Source organism: Marmota monax, unplaced genomic scaffold (genome assembly GCF_021218885.2).
Source record: "Marmota monax isolate L192 unplaced genomic scaffold, Marmota_monax_Labrador192_F-V1.1 WCK01_AAM20220418_F8-fsc00077, whole genome shotgun sequence".
NCBI classification, from domain to species: domain Eukaryota; kingdom Metazoa; phylum Chordata; class Mammalia; order Rodentia; family Sciuridae; genus Marmota; species Marmota monax.
In genome coordinates this window covers 2649806-2674428 of record NW_026694610.1, presented here as the reverse complement: position 1 = coordinate 2674428, position 24623 = coordinate 2649806, and the positions used below count along the sequence as shown (strand labels likewise).

General features: G+C 33.9%; 1 protein-coding gene across 4 annotated transcripts in view; it reads right to left on the bottom strand.

Moving 5' to 3' along the window:
- The window catches only part of Nadk2 (NAD kinase 2, mitochondrial), a 46735-nt gene that overhangs the window by 18107 nt on the left and 4005 nt on the right, over positions 1-24623 (bottom strand). For all 4 annotated transcript variants that reach the window (XM_046422347.2, XM_046422349.2, XM_046422346.2 and 1 more), the window contains exons 2-7: positions 15224-15312; positions 14248-14336; positions 12934-13015; positions 7052-7135; positions 5310-5446; positions 447-525 (exon numbers count right to left, since the gene is read on the bottom strand). In XM_046422347.2, the coding sequence (XP_046278303.1) occupies positions 447-525; positions 5310-5446; positions 7052-7135; positions 12934-13015; positions 14248-14336; positions 15224-15312 (560 nt within the window). The remainder of the gene's footprint in view (positions 1-446; positions 526-5309; positions 5447-7051; positions 7136-12933; positions 13016-14247; positions 14337-15223; positions 15313-24623) is intronic.

The window sequence follows — 24623 nt, the reverse complement described above, 5'->3', positions numbered from 1 at the left end:
TTCAAACTCCTAAATTCAAGCAATCCTCCTAACTCAGTCTTCCAAGTAGCTGGGACTATTGGCATATGCCATTGCACCCAGCTCTAGTGGAAAAATTTAATATGGAATATCTATAATATAGAATATTATACCAATTGCAAATATACACTTACTACATCCCTCATTAAATATTTACAAAGCACCTAATATAATAAAGATACTGGGAAGTATTAAAGAAACCTGATACTGTTTAATGTAGGGTTTCACAAATTTTTCTGGTCATGAACCTTTCTTTTCCCTTAATATGTATCAATAGGTATGATGGTTTGGGGAAAATTTTCATTAAATAATTTCTACTACTTATACAGTATTAATTATTCACAAATCTTAGTCAACTTTTGGACATTAATATCCAAAAAGTACTAACATATTAAATTATATAATCAAGATCATGGGTTTAAAAATACCTGGATGATAGACTCTCCCCAATAAAGACTTCATTTAGAGCTCTCACTGGCAAAAGTTGGGGTCCTGAAGTCTCCGACCCTGCAGTAATAGGAAGGAAAAAAATTACCAAGAGAGCTCCTTGAATTTTAGAAGTATTATAATAAAAATTTGTAAAACATTAAAAATTTACAGTTTTAATAAAATCATATTACCTATTACAGTTAACATATAAAGTAAATATCTTAAAGTATACAAAATATAAACCTTAAAGTCATCTAACCTTATACCAAACAAATGAAGCTTCTGTTTCTCCAGACTAAACCTTATTTATTCTTGAAACAACTTTTCCAGAGTAATAAAATACATTAATTCAATTCACAGTCCTTGTCACAGCTTTATACCCTGCAAGTTTCAGAGGTAAAACTGACCAAGTAGAGCTGTGGTTATAGCTCAGTGGCACAGCACTTGCTTAGTATGTGTGAGGCACTGGGTTTGATCCTCAGTACCACATAAAAATAAATAAATAAAATAAAGGTATGTAAAAAAAGGCAAATATATATTTTTTAAAAAACTGACAAAGTACACCTAAAGAAATGCCAGCTTGGATTTAGGTATCAAATTACATGCATGGTTCATGTTAGAAACCAAACTAGAAATGGAAGAATAAAATCAGTTATTTTGTTTTTCAAATAAAACCTCAAAAAAGGTTTTTAGCTACAAAAGCATCATAGAAACACTACAAAATCTCCCTTCAGGACTCCTAAAACATGTCATCTTTTATTTTTTAAAATCTATAAGGCTGTGTGCTTGGTTTAAGTAATTTTCCTTGATGATTATTTAAGCATCACTCCATCCCAGAAAACTCCAAAAGATTTTTAGTGTTTTTTTTTTTTTTGGATCAAACTTGAGATTATTACCTTCAAGAGTCTCCCCTTAACTTCATCAGTTTCCAAATAGAAATGCCAATCTTATCTTATCAATGTCACAAATAGCATATTTATTGCACTCAAGTATCACACAATAGACAAGTACCATGTGGCAAGTTCACTTTTCTGTCTCTTCTACCATTTTTCCTAAGTCCATACTTAAAAGTCAATCCCTTTGTGGTAGGCAGCCTCTAAGATGGTCCCCAATGATTCAGGCCTCCTGGTATTCAGACCCTTGTGAATACACCTACTCTCCTACATCAAAAAACAGGGTTGTCCAAACTGACAAATAGAATATGGCAGGTTGGCAGATTAGGAAAGAGGACACTGGCTTCTACATTGGCCCCTCTCTCAGCTCACTTGTTTAGGGAAAGGTGTGCAACAAGCAGCCCTCTGGAGATGCAAATGTGCTAAGGAACAGAAGCCATATGCTAACAGGTGATAAACTGGGAAGCCGATTCTCCAGTCCTAATCCCATCTTCAGACCCTAAACCAAAACTACCCAGTCAAGATGCTCCTGGATTCCTGACCCTCACAATCTACATAAGATTATAAATATTTAAAATACTAAATGTTGCGATGATTTGTTACACAGCAATAGACAACAGATACTAATACACAACAGATACTGAATACACTAATAAAGCACCAATGTCACCAAAAACAGTCACTGATCTATTCTCCTCTGACTGGCTAGCCTAATTTTATATTTTTATGTTTACTAAAGAGAACACCAATTATATTTTTCTTATTTAACTATTCCTTCAAATACAAAATATTGTTATTACAATACAATCTTTTGAGCACCTGCTATTTGCCTAAATTATCAGTTTGAACTCATACTACAGTAGACAAAGTTTGACACAAATAGCTATATGAAAAGACTTTATGCTTTATCAAATCTGACTGCACTTAAGACTGTAAAAGAGGCTAACTTTTGAAACCATCTTAATTTGCTACTAGATATATTCATGACTTCCTGAAAGTTTCACAAATGTAAAACACTAAAATTTATTGTTTAAATTTTTTTGGTTCATTTGGTATTGGGGATTGAACCCAGGGGCACTATACCTCTGAGCTACATGCTCAGTCCCTTTTTTTTTTTTTTTTTTTTTTAATTTTTGAGACAGATAGGGTCTCACTAAATTGCTTACAGCCTCACTAAACTGCTGTGGCAGGCCTCAAACTTGTGATCCTCCTGCCTTACCCTCCCATCCCCCCAGTCACTGAGATTACAAGTCTGTGCCACTTGCCCCACTTAAATTCTTTTTCTTTAAATAAGGTAACTGAAAGAATTTGTTTTAAACTTCCAACTGCCTACAAATTTCCTACACGTATTCAAAAGTGAGTAGTAACTAATAAATTTGAACTGTGGGAACCATATATGTTTTTAAATGTGATCTTGACTTTCCCTATTCCTATTTTCCCTAATTTTCATCTCCATATTAACATTTTTACTGTATGTGCTTGCTGAGTGGTCATCTTAAAAACTTTTGTCAAATCAAATGATGGAGAGAATAAAATTACTTTATGTTTCATTAATCATCTAATTCTTCCTATATTTTCTTTCATGCTAAGTGACTACCAAACTTTACCTAATCACAAAACTGTCCGTCTATAACTTGTTTCAATAGGACATGAGTCCAAGAGAATGAATTATGAAGTTTTAAACTCCATTTTTTACTATAGAAATGTTAAACTTGTGACAAGAGACTACCACACAGTAATTCTCTCACATTCTCATACTGCTAGATTTTATTTCCACATCAGCTCACACTGGGTTGGAGCCCTGAGCAGGTAATGGCCAATGGAATATGGGCAAAGTGATGAAAAGGCCTGGCTCTTAAAACTTTCTTAAGCTCCTTCATCCTGCCTAGATTCTTCACCCAACAAAAAAACAGAGGGTACAATAGAAACTCAGAGGCCTTAGAATATAGCAGGAAGCACAATTTGGAAGGAGCCTGGATTGCCTAAACACCTCTCAGTGTTTGATCTAGAAATAAAATGATCTAGAAATAAATAAATATTGCATTAATCCACAAATATATCAGGTATTGTTTGTCAAAACAATTCACCTCTCTAATTAGTACAACCAGCCTAGAAAATAAGAAAATTACTAAATTATTAATTTATAGGGTACATTGTCATGTACTTTTTAAAAAAAAAAATTTTTTTAATTCTTTTTTTGAGGGGGTGGTATTAGGGACTGAACCCAGAGGCCCTTTACCACTGAGCTACAATGCCCAGTCCTTTTTATTTTTTATTTTGAAGACAGGGTCTCACTAAGTTGCTAACGATGGTCTTGAACTTGCGATCCTCTTGTCTCAGCTTCCCAAACCACTGGCTCGGATTACCCAGTTCTTGTATTATTTTTTTTATTTTGAACATTTTTTCTCTTCTTTTTGTACAACTCCCATTAATCAGATGTGAACATCCTGGACGTAAATTTATATGTACTTGTTTCTATATATGAACTACTTAGTTTATAAACTAAATCCACTGAATCTGAGGTGGGTATCTAAGTAGTGAATCTCTGTATATCAGTGTACATATTTTTTAAAATTAAATGACTACTGATGAAAAGGGCCAATTCACCATCTTTTGAATACAGCAGTAACTTCTTTCAGTGAGTGAAAAGTAAAATATCTATGATTTTAAAATATTAATAGTTACTAATGGTTTTTAACAACAATAGCAAGAATTCACAAGGATATAATTTCTTTAAAATTTTCTTAAAATTCAAGTGGGGTTTTATTTGAGGGAAAAAAAAAAAATCACTTTTTCCCTTCTCTTACTGGCAACTGAACCCAGGGGTGTTTTGGCACTAAGCTATATCCCCAGTCCTTTTTATCTTTTCATTTTGAGACAGTCACTAAATTGCTGAGGCTGGCCTGGAACTTGGGATCCTCCTGCCTCAGAATAAGTCACTGGGATTACAGGAGTGAACCAGTACACCTAGCAAAAATTATACACTTTACAAGCTTGTTAGACTATAAATCTATAAACTACCATGAAAAAGCTCTGAAAGAAAATAAAAAGGATATAAACATCAGGTAGCATGACAGAGCAGAGACAGAAAGCAAGAAAGTAAAATATAGATTCCTGATAAGTTTACCCAGAAAAATGAAACATTGGAGGAAAAAAAGTATCTTTTTATACAGTCTACAAATATTTCTCTTGGGATCTTCCTGCACCAGGAGAATCTTACAATTTCTGGAAAACTAGAAAAATTTAGCTAAATAATAATCCATAAATTAGCTCACAATTGAGAATTCACCTTAACCCTTATATAAAAAAGGTACAAATTACCTTCCCTTTATATTCTCCTTAAAATACTTCAAATGCAAATCTTAAAACTGGAATGCAAATTTTCCCAACAAAAAGTGTGGTTTTATTTTGTTTAGGTACAGCAATTGAACCCAGGGGCACTTAATGACTGAGCCGTGTCCCCAGCCCCTTTTTTTATTTTGAGACAGGGTCTTGCTAAGTTGCTTAGGGCCTCCAATTGCTGGGCTGGCTTTGAACTTGTAATCCTCATGTCTCAGCCTCCCAAATACAGGGATTACAGGCTTGAGCCCCTGTGCTGAGCTAAAAGGTTTTATTTAATAATAACAGTAACTATGGTAAATGTACCTTAAGGTATAATATGAAATTTTCTCCAGATTAGTCCAAAGATCTTCCCTTAAATATCAACTATTCATTTAGGTATTTCATAATCTTTCCCTGATCTAGTTTTTAAACCTGTTCCAGAAAACATTTTCTCTAGAAATATGCTATATTTCTTACTCTGGATTTTAATTACAATAAATTTTACAGCAGAAGGACTTCACTGTACTTCCTTAAATATTGTCAGGGGCACTAAGTTAACTATAAATTATACCCCATAGAATTAGAAGTCAAAAGAACCAGAAGTTAAATATTGCCCTAAACGCTGATTCTTATTTCCAATCTACCTACTTTCATCATCAACTCTTTCAATGTTGAAGGCTCTGCTATGCTGATTCAGACTTAGTTGCTGTTCATGAAGATCCACAGGAATGGGGTTTATGCCAGTCCCTTCAAGGTATAACCTGATACGCTGCCTCCATAACCACCTTAGAAGAGTAAAGAAAAGAAAGTTAGGCTAAAATAGAATACACTACACTAAGGATTAGACAAAATAATAAATTTAAAAAGTAAAAATGCATATTCAAAACAGGCTATTCTATGATAAATTATACCAGAAACACCTAAAATCCAGGTTCCTATTCAAAGACAGATTCGGATGTTTATTTTTCTTTTAAGTTATAATGGAAATACCTAATATATTCATACAAAATCTTCCAAGTAATTTGAACTAAAATGAAACCCTTTTATCAGGAATCCATTAAGTCCTGGACAACTGAGCTAGACATAGTCTTATATTTTCCTCAGCAAAAAGTATTATACAAGAAAAAAGTATTCTAAAATCAAAAAAGTATCATGTTAAGGTGGTTGTATTATATTCCCCCAAAATTTCATAATGATGGTATTTTTAAGGCAATAAAAGGAAAAAGATTAAAAAGTAACAAATGTAATGTTACACTAAAGTCTTATATGATGCTTTTGGTAAAAGTAAAGAAAAAAGGAATTGTGTTTAATTGATTTCAAAACCAATAGGACAGATTCTGCTGGGTAAGCATACAAAAGTATATTCCCACTTGGGGAGTTATAGTAATTTCTATAGGTATCAAATTTCTGAAATAACCTAGAAACTGAAATCAATGATAATAAAGTGGTGATTCTAGAAAAGTCAAGATTTTGGAGTGCAGTTGAGTAGGAAGAATAACTTTTGTTCTATAACACAAAAGGATGACTATAGTTGACATTAATTGAATATTTAAAAATATCTAGTAGAAAGGATTTTGAATGTTCTCAATGCAAAGAAATAATAAATGTCTGAGGTGATAAATATGCCAATTACCCTGATCTGATCATTATACGTTATATACATACATCAAAATGTAACATTATATCCTATAAATATGTACAATTACTATGTGTCAAAATAAAAACATTTTTTTAAAAAAAGTTAAAACAATTTTGTAAATACATAGGGAAAAAGTTTCTTCAAACTACAAAAAAGTAGTCCAACTTGGCTTTCCCTATCTCATATATAACCAGCTAACCCTATCTCAGGTTCTGTATCCACTAGCCTCTTTTTATGAACACATGAAGTAAAAAGAAACTTTTTAAAATCCCCTCTCTGCTTCCCAAGAAACACATAATATGTAAGACAGAGATACCAGGAATCTCAGCACTGCTGGATTAAAAATCCAACCCTACGTTCGTTACTGGATAAAAAGTAAATATAAAAAATACAAAATCTCAAAATTTGAACCTTCAATTTTAACAAACAGTTTTAACCATTTTTCTATTAAACTGCTAAAAACATATTATAAGGTTAAGAAAGTAGAGACAGGTCTCTATCACACTGAAAAAGAAAAAATTCTACTTGTATTTAAGGCCAAGTAACATTTGTCAAGGTTCTTTTACAGGATTCCAAGTGGACTAGGGGAAGGTAAGTCTGATCTGTTCATGACTCAGGTGATATATTACATTTTATGGCTACTGCTATAACTATGAAATAATCCAAATATCTGACTTGTTCCATTTAAAAAACATCATTACTAAAAGTACATACTTATTAAATATAAAAACAATAGTAAAAAAATTCCTACCTGAACTCACCACGATAGAACTTCTGTAAGGCTTCTGGGAAGGAATGTGTATATCGAACAGGCAGACATAAGTGACCCTCTGACCTTTATATTAAAAGAGGATTTTAGGGTGGTGTAAAGGGGAGAAGAAAAAAGGTGAAGGAAAAAAATTCAAAAAGTATCACTAAACTACAAAAATCAATTTGAAAATTTTTAAAATTCTACTCTATACTTCATTTTTTGCCACAGAACTGTCTGTACTTTCAACAAGAATGGAAATAGTAGTTGACATCAGTTTTAATGTCAAAATATAAAGTTCCCACATTATGGTGAAACTAAAAATAAGAGCAAATCTACTATTAACTACTCTGTTATCTAATAGTTTAGTGATATTTTCATTTTACCTTTAAATTTTTTAACTATTACCTTTGGACAACCACTTTAGTATCAATATCCTTATTTCTAAAATCATGATAAAACCATCAATCATGAAAGGTTATTCTGAGGAACTATTTATACAAAAGCATTTTGAACCATAATCCCTTTTTAAATGTCATTTAAGATATTCTTAAATAAAAACAGAACTAAGAAAGTTTAATTCAATTTTCATTTATTTAAAAAAATATATAAGAATGAACTTCAACAAATTCATAGATTGAAGAAGAAAACAAATTGCAAATTTCAAAGTGGTTAAGATTCCCTGTAAGTTGCTACAGGAAAATGAGACCATATGGCCCCCAATAAAGTCCAGCAAGACAACACATCATCATTTGTATGCTGCTTTGATCTTGAAGGAATGACTGAAGGTAGGCTTGGCAAAATAAACTCGTGACAACAAATTTAAATTAATTTATAAACATAAAGTGAGGAGACAAAAGGTTTTGCCAAGTTGTGACTAGTCAGTTCCTTCATCTAAGAGGGTCAACACTGAAGTTAAGAAAAGACAGGGTCTAAGTTTTTAAAATTTTTAATTCACTGTAATACTTCACACAGTGTTAAGTATATAAAAGGTCTCAACAATCATTTGTTAGAACAATACCTGAGGTCAACTGCAAGTCTGAAACACTGTAGAGAGAAGATCTCTCATGAGATTATAGTCACATCTCAATCAGGACTGCAAGTTTCTGAGGGCTTGACATGAGCTATCAGATCCACTTTCAGGTTGCTCAATGTTGGCAAACTGCTGCTGGCTGTTGGCAGGAGGCCTTGATTTCTCTCCTTGAGAGGCTCTCCAAAGGGCTGCTTGAGTGACCTCACATCATATAACTGACTTACCCCAGCATGAGCAATCCAAAAAAATAATACAGAAGTTGCAATATACCATTTATGACTGGCCTTGTAATCCTCACATTGTCAAACCATATTTTGTTGGTCCGATAGACCAGCCCTGATTGAAAACAGAGGGAGAGAGGACACAGAGAATATAAATACCCAGAGGCTGGCTACCGCTTGTCCTCTACTCATTTTCAATATTAATCACTCAAATGTTCATTATTTACTAAGCTCAGTAGAGTAGTTAAAGAATACAGAAGACAGACTGAAATCACATCTAATTTAGATGAATGAGTCTAAGTGTGTGAACCATCTTGGAAGTGGATGCTCCATACCAAGTGAAGCCTTCAGATGCCTGCAGCCAAGCTGATGTCTGACTATGACCTCAGGAGAGACCCCCAACCCCAAACTACCCAGCCAACCTCCTCCTGAATTCCTGATACAAAGGGAACACAAGAAATAATAAATAATTGTTTAAGGCCACTAGGTTTGCAAGTGATTTGTTATGTAACATTTCATAAATAATATAGAAAAAACCTGAATTTGAGACAATCTGAATTAAATAACAATATGTTATGTCAGGAGGCCTAACATATTCCCCTAGTGTCAAGAAGAGAAAACAATTTTTGAAATCTGCTATTCTAGGGAGAAAATAGCTATATTAGCACAATCTGTTTACCAGTTTCAAAATCCCCACAAGTTTATGAATATTAAGTCAGCTCTTTAAAGAAAAATATAGTTCAACAAACTGTAAAATATGATTACTAAAGTATCTCATACCTTAATGATACAAATAGGCTATTAAGAAATTCTAAATCCCAGATATCAACCCTGAAGGCAATCAAAAGTTAATTATTGGACTAATGATCTCAATTATTTACACTCAGGGAATATTTACACAGCTAGATTGAAGTCCTAGCCCTGCTCCTTAAGACCATTTAATTAATCAGTCATTTTTCAAATGTTTATTGCCCCACACAAAAAATTATGCTAATGATAGAAATTAAAATACAAGGTCCTAAATGTATAGTCTAACAGAAGAGATAAACAGAAAACAATATAAAGGGAATGCTCTCTGGATACAGACTCCAGTTAGAACCCAAGAGAGGAACTGGTCTTGAATAAACAAAAACTATAGAAATGAATTTGTACACTCAGTCTTAAAGGAATGGCTAAGGATAGGCTGGCAGAGGTACATATAAAAGCACACACATACAAAATGAGCATTCCAACCAGTGGTGGCACACGTCTGTAATCCCAGCAGCTCAGAAGGCTAAGGCAGGAGGATCACAAGTTCAAAGCTGCCTCAGCAATTCAGCGAAGCCCTAAGCAACTTAGCAAGTCCCTGGATATGTGGTTCAGTGGTTAAGCACTGCTGGGTTCAATCCCTGGTACCAAAAAAAAAAAAAAGGCATTCTGGAGAAGTCTCACCTTTTCAAATCATGCACTATTTTATGTATCAACAAAGCTTCTCACCAGAGTAAGAGCAGCTCAGAGCCTCCATACATGGTATTAGCAGATACTCATACAGTTAGATTTTGTCCTAAGCCTTTAGGAAGAATCCTAGGCTGTTCCCAGAAGGGTTTCAATATGTGTATATAATTTTGTAGCTTAAGAATAGAATGCCTGTGAGTATATGAGGATAGATGAAACTAGAAAAGCAGATAAGTAACAGATGTTGAAAGATCATACATATTAACTAAGGAATTAATCTTTTCATTAAGGTTTGAATGTGAGGTGATCCTGTATTAATGCTCCTGTGTTAATGAAGATGAAATGAAAGCTATAACCTAATCAATAGATGAATCCATTTGATGGATTAATAATTTGAATGAACTAACCGGGTAGTAACTGTAGGTGTAGGCAGGTGGGTCATGGCCAGAAGCAGCAGATCACTGGGGGCAGGTTTTTGGAATTCATATTTTGTCCCTAATACCTCTCTCTGCTTCCGTGTGATGTTCTGCCTCACCTCAGGACCAAAGCAATGAAATTGGCCAACCATGGACTGAACCTCTGAAACTGTAAACCCAAATAAACTTTCTTACTCTTGTTCTATCAGGTAATTTTGTCACAGCAACAAAGAGCTAACACAGAAGAAATGGATATAATCAGATTTACATTTCAGAAGATGGCAAAGTGTAAAAGATGGGTTGGAAGGTGAGAGATTGAGAGTTATTGGAATGATTTAAGCTATGCTTAGTGGCAGCCCTAGGACAACCAGGCATGGACTCAAGAATAAGATTCCTTAAACTTAGAATCAATTTGATGATACAGTGAAGGAGAAGTAGTCATATATGTGACTCGGGCATATGTGATGATTCCATTCATCAAGCATGACAAAGAGAAAAGGAGAAATCATTTGTAGATAGGCTGCATTTTCTTTTGTTTTTGTTTTAATTTCTTTTTTTTTTTTAGTTGTAGATGGATCCAATACCTTTATTTTATTTATTTATTTTTATGTGGTGCTGAGGATCGAAACCCAGTGCCTCATGTGTGCTAAGCAAGCACTCTACCACTGAGCTACAACCCCATCCCTGATATGCTGCATTTTCAATACATGAAAATAGAATATCATGAAAAAAGGGAAAAATAATAGAAGAGAAAGAGTACAGAAAGGAGCCAGATAATATAGAGCCAGATAATGTAGAGTCACTGTGATCAACTGTCCCCCAGTTTGCCTGGGACTGACAATTTCCTGGGATACAACACTTTCAGAGCTAAAATTAGAAACTTCCTAGGAAAAGCAGAATGAGTTGGCCAAGCCAGCCTCACCAAAGAATTAAATTCTATTCTGAATTAGAAGGAAGATCACCATAATACTCTGAGTACAGAAGTCACATAATATCATTGCTAGCTGCAGCAAGAAGAGACTAAGGATGAGAATGGAAGAAAGAAGATGGTATAGAGAATGAAGGAGTAAAAAAAAAATGGTCCAGAGCACAACAGTAATTAAGCAGTGACCAAAAAGTAAAATCCTTCAAAAGACACAAAGAAGTAGTCATAGAGAAGAAAGCACATCATAAACACCAATGAAGTACACATGCAGCAAATGTACAGTCAACACTACAAACTTTCCAGGAATCTAGTAAGAAAAGGACTAAAATGTCCAGTAAACTCAGTAACTAGGAAGCCACTGAGATGTAAGGCAAACGCATCATCAATGAACTAGTCAGGGGAAAATTCAGAAAAAAAAACTGCAAAGATTTAGAAATAATTGGGCAGTGAGGAAGCAGAGATAAAAAGCTAGGGGCTAAAGGGAAGGAGATGGGATAATAAACAACAGAGAAATTTTCTTGAATAAATAGAAGTCTGGCTAAGAGATTTAAGGCTAAGAGAAAGTAGATGCAAAAGAAGAGGGGAAAAAAGGAACAAATCATAGAACAAGATTTTTTTTCCCCTGAGAAAAATTAGGAAGTTTCATTTCTTGTGTGAGAAAAGAGAGTCTTATTGAAGGAAGGAAGGAAGGAAGGAAGGAAGGAAGGAAGGAAGGAAGGAAGGAAGGAAGGAAAGGGATAAGAGCAGTATTGAAAAGCTGAGGAGCCAATCTTAAAGTAGCCACCACAGGAAATGGGAAAGAGAGATGACCAGGGCTGCCTGTACAGGCAACTCTAAGGATCCTGTTCTAAGCCCTGAAGACTTCAACTTGGAAGTGCCCACGTTTCTATGATCTCTTTCCCCAGATATCTTTCCAACCCTATTATAGTAGTAGAAAGAATATAACAGACTGATCTAGGAATGAATAAAAATATTTAAGAAACTGTCAAGAAAGTAAATAAAGTGAAGAATTAAATGAAGAAAACAAGGGAGGCTAAGCACTCATTCAAAGGGCGGATTTACTGGGATAAGGGAATAAAACTGCTGTTAAGGTAGGAGACTATGTTCAGAGTGGATTGTAAAGAAGGGAAAATTCCAAATGATCATAAAGTCCAGGTATGGTAATGGCTGTGAATGACTGGAATAAAATAAGGTTAAATACCAGTGAAGCTGGGAAAGAAAAAAAATTAAATAAACACAATAGTGTTTGGATAGGTCTATTCTTGAAGTAAATCAGAACCATCAGCATAATTAGGAATGTAATAATTAGGAAGGACAGAAGATGGAATATTATTAACTTATCCCTCTTCAGCACATATCAAAAGTCCCAACATACACTTGTTCAAGAGCTCAGGTCTATTCTACCACAGATCCTACTCTCAAACAACCTAAAAAGCTAAATATGAGGACTAGTCCATCCCATAACACAATTAACACCAACACCAGAGAGATGCATATGTATTTCTCTGTCTGAGCAATAATTAGATCTGTCCTTGAAAAACCACATAACAGACAACCCTAGTAAAGACGGTGAATCATTCTATATGCCAAATTTTTATCACTGTTTTGGAACATGGTTCTAATGTTCATGGTAGCCAGAAATGCTGATGCTTCTATTTAAATATCATGTACCACAGTAAAATTCCTCTAACAGAGCCTAACAGTATGACTACAGTAAATAAAAAGTAGTTTGCTAATTTTAAGATTTCTCATACATACTATATAAAAAAACATAGAATTATCTGTATATATAACTTGAAAAGAAAAAAAAAAAAAAAACCACAAACAAAATGCAAAAAGAACCTGTTCTTCCTTACCGTTCTGGATCAGTGTTTACCCCTATAACTGGTTTCAGTCTATCCAAGACTTTACTTGCTGCCAGAAGCATTGTGCCATCACCTGTGACAAAAGACATAACCAGACCTATGTTTTACAACCTGTTTTTTTACATCATTTTCAAAATGACCACCTTTGTTTTAACAATCACATCCTACCATGTTGACTGCCAGAGCCTCCCCCTCTTCCTTTCTACCTCCTCTACCTATGTTATTATCCCCACCACTGTAATTCTGAATTTCAAAGGTAGCAAAACTGACATGGTAAGCAGAAAAATTCTTTGCTGCTGGGCTGTCCTGTGCATACAGAATGTTTAGCAACATGTCTACCCAGTTGGGAACCACTGCTCCAATCCCAAAATTTATCTTTCCTCCTCCTATAACACCAGTCCAAATTCACAAATTATTTTAGTGAGAACACATGAAGTGTCCAACTTTAGAGTCTTCTAACAACTATTGTCAATGTAAAGGTTTAGAATGGATGGTCAGTAACAATAATACAGTTCAGGGAAAAAAAATTAGTGTAAGTATATTGGAGCCAAAAAGGGACAGAATTTATCTAGTTTCACTACACTATCAACTTCATTTTTTCTTTTTTTAAAGACTAGCATAAACCAAAATACAATTAGAACTAATCCTCTGAATTATATTTGAAGTTAAAAGCACACTTTAAACATACACACAGAAATACATAGGTGAAACCTCACAGTAAGATCATTAATTATAAATATGGAATATTGTATAAAACAGAGATGTTTCTTCAGGCATGGTGGCACACACCTATAATCCCAGCAACTCAGGACACTTGAGGAGGCAGGAAGATTTCAACTTCAAGAACAGCCTCATCAACTTAGTAAAACTCTGTCTCAAAAGTAAGAAATAAAGAGGGCTAGGGATATCTCAATGGTAGAGCATTCCTGGGTTCATTCCCCAGTACCACAAAAATAAATAAATAAATAAATAAAACTTGCCTGTTTTAAAACTTATCCTTAAAAAAAAGGGGGGGGGAGGCTGCGGATATGGCTCAAGCGGTAGCGCGCTCGCCTAGCATACGCGGGGCGTTGGGTTTGATCCTCAGCACCACATAAAAATAAAATAAAGATGTTGTGTCCACCGAAACTAAAAAATAAATATTAAAAAATTCTCTCTCTCTCAAAAAAAAAAAACAAAAAAACAATTTGTCTTACGGTAGGACTCCAAAGTCTTGAAAATAGCTATATGAAAACATATTTGGAAATAACATGTATTAAAGAACGTTTCCACAATCCAACATCTTTATTTCTATAAGACAGTTACCTCCTGCAGCTATGACTGCATCTGCCCACCGAACAGTCTCTTCATCATATTCTCTCCTCTTTACCAGACGAACCTCAATTCCTTCTTTCCTAAGATAAAAAAGTAAAGGTTTTATAAAATTTTCATTGATAACATATAAAATGAGTAGGTTTTCTCAGAGGCAAAAGAGACATAAAATAATTTTATGTTGCATAAGCAAATCCATGTGTAGCTTTATACAATTTCTTTTCATTTAATAACAATAGCCAATTAACTATGATAAGTCAGGAGGCAAATGAATAAACTAAAAGGTATCACCAGAGTCTCCAAAGTGCTTTAAAAACATTCTTTATAACTAACAACAGTACTGATCAATCAGAATTTCATCTCATTTTCTCTACTCCTTCTGAGACTAAAATGTATTGATACAAAAATGGTTCAAAAGACTAAAACTAGACAATTTTTTATAAAACCTAATAGCTGTTATTTGAAATTCAACACATTTCACTGAGTGGCAGACACTAAAACAGAGAATAAAATACTTTGCAATTTTCATGTTCTCATACTGATTCTCTAGTACACACATAAACATTTAATGACTACATTTAGTCCCAGGTTAACTTATTTCTTAATAATTTTCAAACACTCAAAAGAATATTATAATAAACACCATATAATCTACAATTCTTCTTTAAGAAATAAAACATTATATATATACAATTGTAGCCTGCTGTGTATTGAATTAACTCTTTGCATTAAAGGCACTTCTGTGGCAGACCAAATAACTGAAAATTCCTATGAAATTTTCAGAGTACAATAAAAATTTACTTTCAGAAAGCTATAAAATCAGGTCCATTAATCTCAACATAATATTCTAAAAAATTATTTTATCATAACAGTCTTTACTAAAAATTTAAGGATTAGCTACTAGTACAAAATAAAAAATTCCAAGTCTTAAACATAAAAGCCCACCCATGACCCCATCCCACAGACTTACCGTAAACTATCTATAATATGTTCTACATTTTTGGTGTGAATATGATGTCGTTCAAGTAGTCCACTGTAGCTAGAGCCTTTCAATGCAAGCTATATCAAAATATAAGAAATGTTGTTTTACTATTTATTATATATGATGTTATAATATTACATCTTTTAAAAGACCTATATAGAATTTTCTTATAGGTATATTTTAATGACTATCTGTGAAACCTACAAGGTCAAATTGAACTAGAAAGTCAGATTTCAGACAAGCTTAATTTAGTTTGAATATCAAATATAGCATTAAGTTTAAACAGGATATCAAAACTGCAAGTTTTAAAGTTTAACGGGTTTTTTTGTTTGAGTGTTTCTTTTTACTGTATTACTTATAGTTTCTTTTTACTATATTACCTGAAGACCAAAGACAAACTAATATTGTTAGAGGCACTTAAGATGACCTTTATTCCACTTGGATTTACTATTCTTGTGTTCAGACTTATGAACTGTATTTGAAATTTACCCTACACAATTTACACAGAGTTGATTAGCCCCCTGAGAAAGGATTTTTTAACTTACAGTCACATATCCTTCAACATTTATTTTTCCTAATTGGTTGTAGTAGTACCGTATAACTATCTTACCATTAATAGTTCCCTTTTAAAGTATATGTCTTCTAAAGAATCCACAGAGTAAAATGTTGAGAGAAGCTCAGAAATATCCTCAATGAACATCCATTTTAATCAAGTAGAAAATCTGTACATTGGAGTAAATGCTAGTAGAATTCAAAAGCATGTTATTTTTCTTCCCTCTTCCAAATTCCTTTATAACTTTCTTTATGGTACAGAATCAACTTTTCAAGTACTTATCCAATATAAAATCTTAAGTGTTTTACTTTATTTTAAATCACTATACTATTTACTAAATAACATATAAGGTAAAAGCAAATTTTAAACAATAATCTTAATGAGTATTTGTTTTCTTTTCCTTTTTGAGGAGGGAGAGGGATTGTCAGGGATTGAACCCTGGGCCTTACACATGCCAGATAAGCACTACGCCAAATCCCAGTCCTTCCTGTTCTGGACAGGGTCTCAGCAACTTGCCTAGGCTGGCCTCAAATTTGTGATCTTACTGCCTCAGCCTCCTGTGTGCCATCTCGTCCCCCTTTCATTTTACTTTTTTAAAGTTATAAACATAACATTAACAATATGGAGGATGCATAAAGAAAATTTTAAAATAACCTTATTACTCTGGGATAATTTGTGTTAATACTTTGTTACCTGTGTTTCCAGTCTTTTGCCTACAAATACTAAGAGTATTAAAATAGTTTGGTCCTCACTTTATAATCTAAGGATAACATATATTCCTCAAAAAAAGGAGCTAAAGAAACATTTGGCTACTGTGAAAATACATAGATGACAATTCTCAGTAGATTAGAGAGTTTGTTCAAGAATTTATTGCCTATCCATAAACCTCATTATATTTAGAGCCAATCAATGTCAAAATGTTATTTTAGAAGGGAAGTATGACAAGGTAATAACTGGATAATCCTTCATCTACTTTAATCAATAAATCAGGTTTGAAAAACTATTCTTAGAGAAGAATTTCTAATTATGGATGAACAAAGCATTAATATTCAGACTACTGCTGTCATTACTCAGCCATGGATTGATTGACCAAAATTGGACTACCTACCTCCCAAAAGTACAGACTGAAGTGTCTTTCTTTTCTCTTTTCCTGTGATCGCTACTTTCAAGGTTTTAAAAGAAACCTGTATGTTGTACAGATGATTCCAAACTGCTATCCCTAACCTTTAGGGTTCAACATGATTTATCCAACTATCTGTTTGACATCTTTCTTAAGATGTCTAATAGGCATCTCAGATTAACATGTTCAACATCAAACCTTTCATTTTCTACCTGAAGGATTCTCCACATAAGACTTAAGCCAAAAATCATCCTTTCCCCCCTTATTCTCACATCCAGTACTAAATCCTAGGTCTGATACATGTACATCTTTCCTCCTCACCACCACTTCTCATGATCTCACATTTGAATCACTACACAAGCCTCTAGTCAGGGCTCCCGACTTCTACTTCTACTCTTGGCCCCTGTAGCATACCATGCATGTCTCACTCTCAGCTTAATGCCAAGAGATATGGAGGTGTCTTGACTATCCAAGGACTAGCTGATCTGACTTCTGCTCCCTTCTCCTACCTCATTTTCTCTTTTCATTCCCTACATTCTAGTCTCATTGGCTTATTCTCACAAAGCTGTTTCTTCTTTGCTTGCTGGAATGTTCTCTATCCCCCAGCACAATCCTGGCTCTTCTCTACTTTGGGTTGTGAGGACAGTAGCTATTGGTGCTGCAGTCTCAGCTACAATAGCCACCACTGCCAATTAATCCATTCCAAACCTGTTAGCTTCCTTAAAAGCATTTATCACACCTAAGATTATCTTGGGTATTTTTTTTAAATCTCTTCGTCTCCCCTTCCTAGTATGTAAATACCAGGAGAGCAGTGATCTTATATTGTTCACCACTGTACCCTCAGCGCCTAGGTGCTGGACAAGTAAGTATTTATTGAATAGATTCATTCGTTCGTGCATGTTTCAGCTTTGGGAGTGGGATTGCTTAGGACACGTTTCAGAAAAGCAGAATAGGACACAGGCAGATGCCGTAGAAAATAACTCAGCTAAGTGACAAAAGTGTGCAAAACAGGTCAAGAGGGAACACAGGAAGATTAGTTATTGTAGTACATTATTTTGTTACAGGAATTGCTTTTCACGATCACTTTACAGTGAACACTTTATGTAGAATTAAGCTCTAAAATTATATGTATTCAATATACTGACTACAGTGTTCTTTTTTTCCCCTGTGTTCATTTAAGAATTAGTTGAGTTCGATCAAATGTATTTTAAATGGAGCACTGAAAGTTGCCAAGGACTTCAAGAATGAATACAAACACACAATAAGTCTATTACAACATTTTGTCAAATTGACTGCTTCTGACCTGCTACAAATAAAACTTTTAAGGGTAGCTTAAACTGCAATTCCCCATCCAAATTTTTGATATGTTACAATTTTGGGTTTGGACTATATAAACCTTAGCCCTGTAAATTCTATTTTGTTGTTTAGAAATGTATGAATTCACTTCCTTGTCCTCAGGAGGCTCCAGGAAATTCAGAAACTCAGCAGCTGATTAAGTGGCTTAAGATAGTGAAAAATCTAGTTTGAGGGGGAAAAAATCTTTGAGAACAAAAACTTCAACTTTTCTATGATTGCTAGCAACACTAAAATTTCTTAAATTCCAAGTCTAAATATGAAGTTCACTTAGTATCAGAATACTCAGCATTGGAGCAGAAATGTCATTTCATAAATTCTTATTCCCACTCAAACTTCTTCTTGTAAACTAATTCTCTAATAAATCATGTTCAACATTCATTTAGCAAATACAGGTCTTTGTATTACTTATTTTCCTTAAAGCTCCAGCTGGATGGCTGACTGAACTTTATTAACAAGAAGTAATCTAGGGGGTTGGGTATATAGCTTAGTTGGTAGAGTGTTTGCCTCCCACACACAAGGCCCTAGCACCACACACACACACACACACACACACACACACACACACACAAAAGTAATCTAGGCAGATAAGTGAGAAAGCATTTAAGAAAATCACTTAAACAGCATCAACTACAAAGTTTTAACGTACTATTCAACTGGCTCTTACATTTGTATAATATGCAAAAAACTGGTAAAAATTTTACTATTTCTAAAAATAACAATTTTAAACATCTTAGTCATAAAAAAATGAGAACATGAATTCTTATAAAATGTTTTACAAAAGGTTAGAGAAGAAATGTAGAATGCATTCTGATCTCTGCAATGTTCCACATTAGTAGCCAAATAATTTTTTCAAAACTTGTTAATCCTTCTCTCCATTAAAAATAATGAATATAAAGACACTTAAAGGTGCATCTAAATGGATAAATAACATATGGTATATACACACAATGGAATATTACTCAGCCATAAAGAAGAATGAAATTGTGGCATTTGCCAGTGAATGAATGGAACTGGAGAATATCATACTAATGAAATAAGCCAATCCCAAATAACCAAAGGCCAAATGTTCTCTCTGATATATGGATTCTAATCCATAACAAGGGAGGGTAAGGAGGAGAAGTATAAAGTTCATTGGACTAGACAAAGGGTAATGAAGGGAACGGAGTGGAAATGGGGGGAATAGGAAGACAGTAGAATGAATCAGACACAACTCTCCTATGCTCAAATATGAATATACGGCCAGTATAACTCCACATCATGTACAACCACAAGAATGGGATCCTAAGTGGAATAGGTTGCACTCCTTGTAATATGTCAAAATACACCCTACTGTCACGTATTTCTCAAAACAATAAAAAGGTGCATCTAAAATATCTATAGACGAATACATTTCAGTAGTAAGCAACATTTTCTCCTATAAAAACTGCCAAAAAGCCAGACTTTGCACATTTTAAGGTCAGATGTTACAGTTTTATAATTTTCTAAGTGGTCTGTGACACTTTCATTAAATTATCACCAACATTTTTTACTTAATCCAAACAAACACATTACAATTACAAATTTTAAAACTTGGTTTACCACTCATTTGAGTGTTACTATTTTGTACTTCAAGCAATTTCTATGAAAGCTCAATAAGGGAAGAAGTTCTGTCTTCTTAAATTTAATACATCTGAGATGCAAACTTTTGAGATAAGAGCTTAAATAAATGCACTCTGAATAATTTAAGTATCCTTAAAGTCATACACACTTAACCAAGTGGTAGACTCGGTATTACTAAAAATTGCCTAATTAAGAATTAGTAAATCCAATATTCACCTATTATGTTCAGGCCTAGTGCACTGACCCCTACAGATTTTTTTTTAGATATATCTGATATTTACCTTGGATGATTTCTATTCACTTACTCTTTTTCCCAGACTCTCACCTTTACTTCCCCTATTGTTCTCTACTTCAGTGTTCCTTTTGTTAATTCTGTTTACTTCCTCTCTTATACTTGGTATTGCTCCATCTATGGTATCCTTATCTCCCCACTCCAGGGATTTGACCTACCAAGTACTATAAAAGTTAGCGACTTTAAAATTTATCTTGTCAGCCTAAGTCTTTCTCTTTTAATTTTTATTTATTTTTCTTTTTAGTTGTAGATGGACACAATAACTTTATTTATTTTTTAATATGATGCTGAGAAATTGAACCCAGGGCTTCACTTGTGCTAGGCAAGCGCTCTATGACTCGGCTGTAACCCCAGCCCCCGCCAAGTCTCTCTCTTGAGCTACAGGCTCGAATTTTCAAATGCCTATCTTTACATTCACCCACAGGTAGTTCAAATACATCTCCCCCAAAAGATCTAAACTTGATTACATATCTCCCCCTATAATTCTGCTCTTCTGGGCATTATACGTCAGTTAATTTAGTAAACAGAATAAACCTTAATTCTTCTCTCCCACTTAATCTGCACAGCCAGGCAGTGATGGAAGTCCAATAATTATTCCCATAAACTGTTTTTCCAAAGTGTGTCCAGTACGTGCATACTGGCACTACTGCAGTTCAACTCTTATCAGGGCTAATACAAAAGCTTGTCTTCAGTTTTTCTAAAATAGTCTCTCCTTCAATGTCTTAGACTAATACAATCCCCCAACCATCAGAAGTCTGTTTTCATACTATTCCCAAAATGCTGAAGTCATAGAAAAATTGGCCCCCATGCCCTCATTCCAGTGGGAAAATACAAAGAGTCTGAGCAAGGATGGTATTCCACTGTTAAAAAGGTTTGAAACCAACTAGAAGAGAAAGCTAGCTCCTTAGTATGACAGCTCACATCTTATCATGTCCAGCCTACCTGCTGGCCTCAATATGCTCACTCCTGAGCAATGATTTTTCAAGCTACCCTTACAATGAATTTTAAGCTGGTTACAATTACAGTTAGCATTCTGATTATACAGAAAATAAAATACACTATGTAACTCGGCTAACCTGTTTCCTGTTTTCCTCTATTTCAAAAGTAAATAGTCACAACATAAAATATTTCTGACGGTGGACTACAGTTTTAAAAGCTTGAGGTTTTGTTAACTGCAAAATAAATTTCACCTTATCTTCCTAGTATTGTTAAGTTCCCTTCACCCATATAAATTCTTCCACATTCTTCGATACTTAATCTAAATATCTTAAGATACATTTCACCCTCATCATACTGGCAAAAATGTTAAAATTTAGCAAGTGTGAAAATGTGTGGATTCAGGGACTCAATCAATGCTTCTGGGAAAAATTATTTGTACTTCTAAATGAAGCTTAACCCAATTATCCAAACAATGTAGTAGTATACAGCATTTAAAATGAACATGTATCAACAAAGCTAAAGTTCAAAATCAACAGTAAATAAGAAAAACATATTTCTAAAGAATAGACACATATTCTAAAAAAAATGTATCATTGGATATAACTTTTCAAGACACACAAACTAATGTTATACCTGTCTATGGATACATATTAACAAATGTAGAAATATGTGCATAAGAATGATATACACCTGTATAATTCTTGAGAGGTTGGGAGCAGAAAAAGTTGGTTAGATAGGTCTTTCATTGCAACTATAACATTTTCTTTTAGAAAAACTTGAAGTTAATATGGAAAAAACGTTAATATCAGCTAAGTCTAGATAACTGAATACACAGGTATCTTGTTAAGTTTCTAAAATTTTTCTATAGATTTAAAATAAACCATAACTGAAAAAATCTATTAAAATTTTGAAAAAAAATCAAATGTCTTCCTTTTTTTCTTCTCTTTATCCTTCTACTTCCTAACCTATCTCTCCATTTTCTGTATTCCCATGGACCACTTATAATACCAAGTAATATATTTTCTCCATAGATTTGGAAACTCTCTTCATCCTTAATTCTCCCAATCCTAGAAGGATGCCTGGTAGTTTGGCAGGTGCCCAGTAAATGGCTTGATGAATAAATAAAGATGATACTTAAAACAAATTAACAAATTTCCTAGATGCTGGTGACACTAAAAAATACCTGCTACACTGTCATTATTTAAAGTAGATCATAACTTTAAAAATTATTTTCCTATTACAAAAATACTTCTTTAAAGAAAAGCAAGACTTCAAAGGTATAGGTTCCTCAAAAAAAAATCATTTAAAAAACACTATACAAGCCAAGGTAAATTAAACAAATCTTCAGTTCGCTTCCATGATCTACCTTAGTAATACACCTGTATAATTTAAGTGACTGAATCAGTGCTTTTTTAAGTACATAATTGTACGAACTTTCATTTAGGAAGAGGGAGACAACTGGGTAAACCCTCCCTGAATGTAAATGTTTTACAAAGGCTGGTCTGATTTTCTGCACAACACACACCCAATGGCCTATTATGAAGGAAAAAAAAAAGATAATGAATTTTCCTAAGACACAAAATAACTGGCACACTTGTTTATATTGTGAAAGGACAAATTTCTGTAAGATATTACAAAGTTCTTGATAATGAAATAAAATCAACTTACATTTTACCAGTTGAGATATTAATGTTCCCCAATAAACACTTTCACTTACTTAGAGCTTAAGTCATATAATTAAAAATACAAGAAAAGTGACAACATGAAAAATTATGTTATTTATAATCTCATGACTGGCCACATATTTGTAGTTTTCACAATCCTTCCTGAGGTACTGCCCATACACAGTGAAGGTTGAAAATCAGAGCTCTAATAGTTAATGGCTCTGGAGTGGTGGCATTTCAGCTAGTGTTATATTTAATCCTTCTACTTCTTTATGAGTCTCCTATTCGCAAATATTTATGAAAATGTGTTTACCGTAAGCCTCTATTTTCTAAGTTGTGTTCCACAGAATTTTGTTTTCTGCCCAACCCCCCAACCCCCCCAAAAAATCCTGTGGTCAAATAAAAATCAACCTTTCTTTAGACTGATGTTTCTCAAATATATTTAACCTGACCCCTTTCAAAGAACCAGTGTTGGTAACCTCTGCCTTAAGCTTTTAGTAACTAACATCTGAAAGACCCACAGCTGGTAATAAGGCCCTGGAAAGGAACAAAGTTGGTCCACAGCCTCAGGGAGAAAAAAATTAAAATTAAAGAACATCACAAACATTCACCACCCTTTCTAGGAAGAGAGGGGGGCAGGAATCAAAGAGGATTATAAGATAGAGTTCTAGTCCAGAAATCCATTTACAGTTGAGAAGAAAATAATCACAAATAAATACTAAGAAAATATAATGAAGAATACCTAACCCAACCTTGGTAGCAGAGAGAAACAGGGACACAAACTGGCTAACAAGGTTTCCTGAGAAAGAAATGTCTGAGACTTAGCTCACAACAGGAATTAGATAGAGGTTGGAGAATAGCATTCAACACAAAGGGAGCTTCAAAGGAAAAGACACTGAGAGATGCAAATCAAATCTCCCTAAAATATCATTTTTCACCTACTGGGTTAGTAAAGATTCCAAAATTTGATAAACAGTTTATGAAAACACAGGTACCCTCACACATTGCTGATTAAAGTAAACTGGTATAATCTTTTAAGGCAATTTGGCAATACTTACTAAAATTTCATATGCTTGTGCCTTTTGACTCAGCAATTCCACTTTTAGGTATTTATCTTAGAGCTTGATTTACACACATATAAACACAAATTTTATTCACTGAAGAATGTATTTAATAGAAGGTCAAATCAATTGAAGTGTTAAATAATGTGCACATAATGGAATAACATGAAATAGACACTATTAAAGAATGAGAGTGTTCTTTATGCCAATCTCCACAAATACCATTAAGCTAAAAAAAAGTGAAGAGTAATTTAAGTAGTATGTTATCACTGAGTAAAAAGGGATGGGGTAAAGAATGTTTCCACTGCTGATGTGTATATACAGACTATTTCTATAAGGAAACAGAAGAAACTGATGTTAGTTGCAGGGACCAAAACCGAATGACAGATGACAAAAGAAAGTCTTTATTGTATAATATTTTGTATCTTTTACATTTTGAGCCATTTTAATGTGCTACTGATCCATAAATAAATTATATCAGCATGACATCTAATGGAAATTAAAACTGTTTAAAATTGCCAAAATATAAAATTCAAGACAAGTGATCAGAAATGAAGCTCACGAGGCTGACAGACACCCCAGTCCAGAAAGGAATCATTGTTGAAACTACAACAGTGTTTCTCAAAGTGTGAGCAGGGAGCCACTTACAAACCTGGGGAGCTGGTTAAAAAACACAGAACCAGGGAATTAGGCCAAAGAATTAGAAATGTTAAGGGTGTGGTTCAGAGAAACAAAGTCTGGGAATTCTCCACCAGTCAAATCAAAATCTTGTGGGCTAACATTCAAACATCTGCACTTTAACAA